We start from the raw sequence: 9,512 nt of genomic DNA, 5'->3' as shown, positions 1-9,512 counted from the left end.
CATATCTGCCACATTCTTCAAAGTCACGTAAAAATTGAAGGTATCTTAGCGAAACTTTGTTACTGCTTTTATCAACGAACAAGACACCTCCAATGAATCTCAATATCCATGCACGGGCAAACCTTCGTACTTGTTCTTCGTCGTCGTCATTATTTATTTGGGAAAAATGGTGAGCCAGCCAACTTAATTTAACCACACTACCTCTAATTTCATCTTCTTGTGGTCTGACTCCCAATAATTCCTCACATAAATCAGCCCAATCAAGATTTGTTGGACCGATTAATGGTAAACCATTCACACTTATACCTAACAATACAGAGACGTCTTGGAGAATAATAGTACATTCTCCGCATCTCATGTGAAAGGTATGTGTTTCTGGCCTCCATCTTTCTATCAGAGCACTAATTAATGAGGCATTTATTTTTAAGTACCCCATCTTGATAATCCAGGCGAAACCAGATTGTAGAAGAAAAGGAAAAATTTGCTCAGGAATTTGTTTTTCCCCTTGATACGTGGGGACAGCTCGTCTGATATGTAGTTTCCTATCTTCTTTCTCATTCCAAACATGTTCTGAAACATGTTTAGGTTGCATCCATATTACATCAGCATCAATGAGGTCAGACTTAATGTTAACATGTGATGAAGATGATGATGAAGATGCCATTGCTACTACAAAAAAAAAAAAATATAATACATTATTTGTAGATAATATAAATTAAATTAAACTACACACATTTATAAAAACATTATTAAATATATAACAATAAATTTGAAAAAAATCAAACTGGCCAATTTTTAATATATTCTATACATAAATTAAAATACATGTGAACAAAACTTTAAATAAATAATTTTTTTTCTACAATTAACAAAAAAATAATTGAATAAAATATGGACTAACAAATTATTTATAATACAAACAAATATTGAAATGCAAAAAATTATTTAAAAATATATATACAAAAATTATAATAATGTACAATCTATCATATATTTAATAACATAAATTTCCTAAAACAATTAATATTAACCTACAAACTAAAACTAACACTGATCATATATATATATAACTAAAAACTAAAAACTAAAAATTATTAACTCAAACAATATTAACTTATTTATTTAAAACTATACTATCTATATATAACATACAAAAATATATAACACACAAAAATATAACACTAATAAAGCAAATTTACGCATCTCTAATATTACAATTATTTATTTACGTGTAACATGCTTAATATTATAAAAAAAAAACTTCGTACCTCATTGCCCAAAGGCTCTTCGCTATGCGAAGGTATGGGGGAGGGATGTTGTATGCAACCTTACCCTTGCATATGCAAAGAGGCTGTTTCCGGATTCGAACCCATGACCAACAAGTCACCAAGGCACAACTTTACCGCTGCGCCAGGACTCGCCCTCAACATGCTTAATATTATAAAAACTAAAAATTTATGTCTACCTAAAATTTACAAATATGTACGCTAATATTAATTTATACCTAATATTTCTACCTTATCTAATATTACGTGTGTGTCTAATATTTCTAAGGCTAATATTAAGTGTGTCGGAACGTTTGGCTGTGGCTTACTAAAATATCATATATATACTACAAACTAACCTTCAAATATATACTACAAACTAATAACATCATACTTATTTTTATACAAACTAACCTTCAAATATATACTACAAATCTCAAAATATATACTACAAACTAAATAATATTTTTATACTAACTAACCTAACCTAACCTACTCTTCAAATATCCGTTACTACATAAAAATTAATAACAACATACTTATTAATTTATTAATAATAATAACTAACCTAACCTTACTATACCTATTAATCTTAATTAACCTAAACTTACAATACCTATCTAGCTAACCTATTATTTTAAAAATATTAACAAACAGAATATATAAATCATAATATATAAATATATAAATGTAATTTAAGAAAATCACTTACCAGGGCAATTAGGAATTATGAACTATGGAAGAAAAAAACTCAGCAAAAGCAAAGCACCAACAGCACGCAGAACACTCAAGAAATTCAAGAATGGAGAAAAGCAAAGGTAAGGTAGAAGAAAAGAAGTGTGAATCCAAAGTTTACGTTCAAGTTATTTTATAGAAGAAAAGCGTATACAATGGTCAAAAGCTACTCAAATCCTACTCTGCATCCCTAAACAATGCTATGCTGCATCCCTAAACAATGGAGAGCAGAACCTTGAAGCCTGCAAGCCTGAAAAGTTGAAGCCCTGCAAGCTTCACGTGAAGCATGGCTGTCTCACCAGCACCGTGGGCGAGTCCCACGTGGCCTATCCCGCCAGAAAGGCTAGCAGCTCCAGCTGGGGTGTGTCGCCATTCCCATTGGCGACACTCTCCTCTGTCCTCCTACGTGGCCTATATCGCCACTACCAGTGACGATACTCTCCTCTCTCCAGCTTTGCCGCCACTGGCAATGGCGGGTTCAGCCTTGCCGCCAGTGGCAATGGCGGTTTCCCCCGAGAAACAGACCCCCTCCGTTATTTCTTTTGAAACAGACCCCATCCCGCAAAAAGTTTTTAAAATAAGACCCCTTAGGTAGATTTGCCTTTTAGTCGACAGCAAAGTACATGTTTGTATAATTTGTTAGTTGTCTTTAACCTCTACAAATATATTTAAAAAGTCGATAAATACTTTATACTGTATTATAAAAAAAAATCCTTATTAGTTATTGACTTTTATGGCTTTATAATCTCAAGAACTGATATCTTATTATTCCAAGCAGTAACGGAAGGAAACTTAATCAACCGATGACAATCATATCAGTACCAACTATAAAATGAATAATTCCTCATTGGTCATGAAAATTGTAATTATGGGTGTAAATGAGACATTATTTGTGAATTGTTCAAACTCAGCTTGTTAAATGTTAGATCAAGTTTGTTTGTTTAATTAAATAAATAAACTTAATCTTGAAATTGAGCTCAATTATTTAAATGAGTCAAATTTAAGGTTCATAAGTTTTGATATTAATAATTCGTAAATAACTCATTTATATATTATCAAAGAAAATTAAAATTATATAAGTGTCACAATATCATATCACTTAGTAAGTTATTATCTAGTATTATCATATTTTATTAAATATTAAATTGATTATGCTAAAAAATAATTTCAGAAATGTTTTTGCAAATTAAAAAAAATTAAGTTATAAATGAATTAAACAAAGTCAACTCCAAGCTTTTACTTGTGTTCATTTAAATAAATGAACCAAGCTTGAGTCATTAATTTTTTTTTTAGAGTCAAGCTTAAATTTTCAATGTTCGGCTCCCGCTCAGTTACAACCCTATTTGTAACTGATTATTTTAATCTTGACTCTGCAATTTTATTTTATTTTTATCTTAGTCTGTGATTCTATAAAACATCATCCACATTTTTTATGCTAAGCGCATATTTGGACCAGCTTTCAAATGTGAATATACATGCATCGATCATACTTTATTATGTGTAGCTTTTGCTTAACGTGGGGCGGGAACGCAGTTTTAAACATATCTAAGTGAATAAAATTTTGTAAAATCGAAGACTCACTAGAGCTTTTAATTTCATGGACTAATTAAAATTGAGGTTTAGTTATTCCTTTAAAAAAAAGTACAGTTGTAACACTAGATCTAGAAGGACTGGAAACTGAGATTTTCTTCATTTGAATGCATTCCTAGGCTACCTTTTCATAATTAGGATGAAGAAGGGAAATGAAGACATTTATCTTTCAATCAAAGTAAACAATAATGAATAACCAACTAACCAAAGAGCTGTATTACATTAGTTCTTCAATTGTTACCTCTCCACTTGTTTCCTATAATTTCTCTCACATAAAGTTGTTTAAGTCTAAAGGACTAATTAATCTTTACAGATCTGAGGCAAACACATTCCAAAATAAATAGCAAGAGACACAATAATACAAAACTTCAGGGCAAGGCACATTCATTCAGCAAGAACATCCCCCTGACTGAGGTTGGGAATCATGGCTACCAGAAGACCTCAGGTTCACGTCGACCATATCTTCCTGTTTTGTTGTAGATAGTGTTTCCATTCCGGGTAATGCAGCAGCAATTTTTCGAAAGAGGGCCTAAATATAAAAAGTTTGGTAAAGCAGTACAAATGAAAAGTCAGGACTAGGTATATATAACAAGTAGATATATCATAATGCCAGCAAGTATATCCAACATATAATTGAGGCAAACTTAAGGAAAATTTTAGGTTGACTTGTAGAAACAACCAACTGTTGTATTCATTCTGCAAGACACATCTCATCGGGAAATGACGCATGACACCATAGTCCAGATGGATTTTATCGACTATCCATATTTGAACCATTTGTAACATCTCATCCGAGACAATGCAATACGCTTATTATAAAAGAAAATCATATTAACTTCCAAGACAAATTATCACTAAAAAGAATACATGCTCCTTAGGACCTGGTGAGATACTGATATTTATTGAATATCTATGGCATAGAAGGGAGAGGCTTACCTTTATATTAAAGCCGGCTTTTGCACTAGCCTCAATAAACATAACGTTTAGCTCTCGGGACTTTGCTTCCCCTTCCTCTGTAGAGACTTGCCTGAAGTGTTAAATGTATAGAACATTATTCATAATGAAAAGTCAATGCAAAAACAACCTTGTTCCTGTAACCATTTTGTCCTGGATTAGGAACCCAAGGTGAATTCTTAAACATTTCACTGGCTACTACTTGTATATAGTAGATTTTTAAATATTATAAAATCATTAGTCATTGTACCATAGAAATCCCCATGCTGGAAATAAGCTACCGAAAGGGAAATGGAAAGCATGCCATTGTTTGTATAAGGCATCGAAACAAATATGCAGAGTGCAAAAGAAGCATTTCAAGGGCCAAACCATTCAAGCTACTAAAGCCTATGAGAAAATGTAAGTCTCACTTCCTTAGGGACTTAGTGTTAGAAAATCAACTTAATTATGGTCATCCCTAACTCGCCTTAGTAGCGGTCTCTTTGAGGGCTGCCTTAATTGCAACCTCAAGGATGGTGTTTAGTCTCACATTGATTAGAGATATAGTTTAAATAGAGCTTATAAAGCTTGGGTAGTCTCCACCTTACAAGCTAGTTTTGTAGGATTAAGTTAGGTCCAAAGCCCAAATGACTTGGACTATCATAGATATAGGGTTCTGCTAATTCCTTTCATATCATCTTGCATGGATAACAGTGACCCCCTTCTGGCATGTTTCTTAAAAACTAAGCAACATTTTGGATTAGCGTATTTTTGGGGAAAATAACTTTTTTTTTTCTTGTGCAGCTTCATGGACAACTTCTCAATAGAAAGCGATTATTTCACCCGAAATAAGCTTTCCTGTGCATGGTTAGGAAAATGAAGCATGTTCCAAACTCACCTAGTCAGGAAACAATATCCAGTCTTTAGCAAGAAAAAAACATATTTTAACAGTTTTTCCTGAAAATGTTGCAAACATAGTGGAAGGACAGAAAGCCAAATTGGACAACATCTTTCACTGTCCCTCCTCCCACTTTCCCAAGATATCTCTCACTTAGATGTACACATACCTGATAATAAATATATTGAAGAAAAGAAGAAACTGAATGAAGACCTTAAACTATGCCATGTTGAAGACAATGGAGGAGGTACTCTTCGGCAAACTAGATTATTTCATAGTTTTCTCTAGGTCTTTCGTACATTGCAAATGAAGTTTGTGATGTATATGTCTAATATATAGCTTAAGATGTTTTACATTTTATCTTAATGGACTACTTGTCATGAGTCATTCATTCTCAAGGAATTCTTGAGGCTATTCAAGGCTTGAATCAGTGACACGGCAACTATTCCAGTTGTTTGAAGATCTGAACCAATTTATAACTCATTCACCATATAAAACACTAATCCCCCTTCATATGATTGATGAATTTTTCTATTAGCTTTAATCTACTGCACACAGTATTGTTTTCTCAGTCTCGTCCCTCATCCCACAGTCTAGCCTGTGAAGAATGAAATGATTATTTGTGTAGTTGTACTTCCCTTGATCACAACAATTTCTTCTTCACTAACCCATAAACTTTCTCTAAGTGTTGAATTAGTAATTAGTCAAAAATCAAAATCAAATAGTTCATTAGATAATACAGAACATAGGAGTCATGTCATGAAACCGGCCAGTATAAACTATCTGATGAAGTTAGTCACTACCATTGATTAGCCATTACCTTTTATCCACAAGATCAGTTTTGTTCCCAACAAGAACCACAATAACATCGCTGCCTCTTTCACTGCGCACCTCTTCAATCCACTTTGATGTGTTTAGGAAAGTCTGACGGCCTATATCGTAAGAAGGCTGAATAATCAGAAAGTGTCCATCAAAGTGTTTAGGAACAGTGAACAAAAAACTATGCACATGTGATATGAATCATCTAGAGAGATTCGAGCTGTCTAGGAATAACAGGCAGCACCTGTTAGAGAAAGCTACTTCTTGAGAAGTTCTGGTTCCTGATAATTGGCACAGGTACCTTTAGAATCTGGGGAAGGCCACATGTTCATCCCATATTCACTTTCTTTTTTGGTTAAAAGAATTCACCCACTTTATGTGAAAAATGAATATTTCACTCAAATCATATCCCAAAGAAAGGAAAAGGAATAACTTAAATAAGGCTATTTTTTTTAAATGGAGCATACATATTCCTCAAAGATATAAATCTTCTTCCTTAATAAGTTTTTGAGGAAATTGATGATGAATAGCAAACTCAGCTCTTCAAATTCAACACTTTTAATTAACCAGCATCCAAAAAAAAACTTAAATTAACTATTAATATATTATTATAATGAAATGAAAAACCTGCAAGAAAATATAATTTGTCATGAGGGAATAGTTGAAAAGAAAGTAGGTCAAAATGGCATACTTGCAACATCATAAACAATGACAGCAACAGATGAGTCCCTAATGTAGCTTGGAATAAGACTTCTAAATCTTTCCTGTCCAGCTGTATCCCTGTCACAAATGAAAAAAAAATTAAAAGTGAAGGTGTTGAGATGAAGAAAACTAAGAGAATTCAATAAAAAAAAAAAAAAGCTATAGTGTACTGCTTATGTATGGAAACTCAACTAAATATTGCCAATCAAACATTTAAACTCCACTGAACTCAGTCCGGTTTTCCAATATGCATCAACTTTTGAAATAAAGCCAAGCATACAAAGCAGTAAGCAGGAAATGCTGCAGATTACAAAATGCATTATAGCATCATGTTCAGCTTAAATCAATCCACGTCAAAACCTAATTTTTTATGCTATAAAGTAAAATACAAATGAAAACATAATAGTTAATATTTAAAATCCATTAAACAGACATTATAGTGAGATTAAAAGGTATGACATAAAGGCAAAATACTTTAAAACTAAATGAATAATTTTTTTAAAGAAAGATTTAAAATTTTATTAATCATAAAATATCACATGTTCTCTAATGCAGATTCCGATATACCAAATAAATCTTTGAAATATAACTTAACTAAAGAAACCAGATAAACATCAAATTGTGATGTATGTGCAGTTCAATAATTTGCATATTTTAGGAGTGGATGAAAACTGAGGAGAAAAAAAGGGAAGGGGGGGAGACATTGTTCGTCCCTTATTTGCAGGGAAGTTATCTTTACTCTACAGGATTCCAAAATTTAGTATTCCAGTATCTCTTTACACTTGATGAGAAACAGCAAAAACAGATAGTTAAAATAATAGCATTGTCATTCTCTCTTCATTATAGACCAAGCAATCCTTCGTTTGCTTCCCCTTCCATCACTTTCTTCACAAATATTCCATACCCTTTCTAGTGGAATTTTAAAATGATCAAGCAACATCTTACCACAACTGCAGTCGAACAGTTCGATCTTCAAGATACATAGTTTTTGACAGAAAATCGATACCGATTGTAGCCTGTTTAGCAAAAGGAAAAGAAAACAAAGTTTTGAGTACGGTAAAATTGTAAACAACTCAATTTAGGAAAATGGAAATGCATGTAATTCAAGAATATGCATAAGACGTAATACAAGAAAAATGTAAACAACTTAATGCATGTGTAGAATTATATCTGTACATAATGTGTAGTGTACAGATACGCATGTGTACAGATTAAGAGGAAAATAAAGGGTATAGTTAACTGTAGACTCTAGTTTCACTTGCAGGTGGAAAAGGAAGTAAAGACAGGAAAATACATGTATTGTATGTCCTAAAATCATTTCGCATGACTCAGCATTACTGGTGCTACAAAGTTCTTATATACCTATATTTTTTCTATTTTAAATATAATTTACTACTAAACTATTTGACCTCTATATAGATCAAGTATTTGAGACACGTGCAACACTGCAATCTGTTTTCTGTTTCTCTCCTCCCTATGCCATTTCCTCCCCTGAAGTTGCATCATACAGCATAAACATATCAATCATATTAGCAACCCAATTTTCGGATTTAAATTATTAAATGTCTCCAAGCCAAACACAATTGGAATGAGGGGGGAAAAATGTTAAAATTTAAAAAAGAATTTTAAATTTCATATGTCAGAACACATTGGCGTGATTTAAATAGCAATTTCTTAAAAACAAATAATGAACCTTAATTCAAGAACATATCACCAATCATGTCAAAACTGGAACGAAAGCAATGATCCCATCCCACGATAAAACCGTGATCTCTTGAATGTTTTGAAAATAATAATGGAAATGCAATGAAATAGTGAAAGTGAGATTGGATCTGAAAGAAGAAGACCTGATAAGTGTTGTCGAATTTGTCGTACATGAAGCGAGTGATGATGCTGGTTTTCCCAACGGACTGATCACCCAAGAACACCAGCTTGTACTTTGCGAGAGCCGACACTGGCGCCATTCTTACAAATCAACCACAATGCAATGCGCACCTCAGATTTGCGCAACACTTCACTCTGACTCTGTCAATGAAATTCAATTCACTTCTTTCTATGATAATTCGATTTTGCTTTTCTCTCTTCAGCTAGCAATCTCAGAAGGAAAGAAAGAAAAGCACTGTGAAAAAATAATGTTAATTAAGTTTTGATTACGATGGATGCGAGGGTGGGTGGGTGAGTGCAATTTTAAATTTATTTTTAGTGCAAGTCTACCTGGATTTAATAATTATTCTCTTTTATTCTCCAAAAGCAGATCGCTAATCGCTACTATTATGTTGTTTTATAATCCCAACATCTATAATAAATGATTGGTTAAATGGATGTCTTATTTTAAATTTAAAAATTTTACAAAAAAAATTAATTTTAATATTAAAATTATTAAAAAATAATATTTGACTTGAATCATATTAAATTTTATAATTAAAAAATTATTCTTTAATTGATAAAAATAAATTAAGTAATTATTACTTATATAAATAACTCACTTAAATAACATACTGTCAAATTATTTATTCTAATAATAAAAAAATTATATAATATTACTTAATTTGTTATATAATAGAAAAGGG

At 32.1% G+C, this 9,512-nt stretch overlaps 1 protein-coding gene across 1 annotated transcript; it reads right to left on the bottom strand.

Annotated features, from left to right (window-relative positions):
- Window positions 1-3,757: 3,757 nt before the first annotated feature.
- On the bottom strand, window positions 3,758-9,103 carry LOC114412249 (ras-related protein RABH1b-like). The gene is made up of 6 exons (XM_028376065.1): window positions 8,790-9,103; window positions 7,888-7,958; window positions 6,932-7,020; window positions 6,242-6,353; window positions 4,527-4,617; window positions 3,758-4,119 (listed from the first exon to the last, which is right to left on the bottom strand). The coding sequence occupies exons 1-6, from the start codon at window positions 8,904-8,906 to the stop codon at window positions 3,979-3,981; spliced, it is 621 nt and encodes a 206-aa protein (XP_028231866.1). The 5' UTR covers window positions 8,907-9,103; the 3' UTR covers window positions 3,758-3,978.
- Between the last annotated feature and the right edge of the window lie 409 nt (window positions 9,104-9,512).

Source organism: Glycine soja, chromosome 5 (assembly GCF_004193775.1).
Source record: "Glycine soja cultivar W05 chromosome 5, ASM419377v2, whole genome shotgun sequence".
Lineage (NCBI taxonomy): Eukaryota > Viridiplantae > Streptophyta > Magnoliopsida > Fabales > Fabaceae > Glycine > Glycine soja.
The sequence above is the reverse complement of the archived record's forward strand: the minus strand, read 5'-3'. Positions and strand labels throughout refer to the sequence as shown.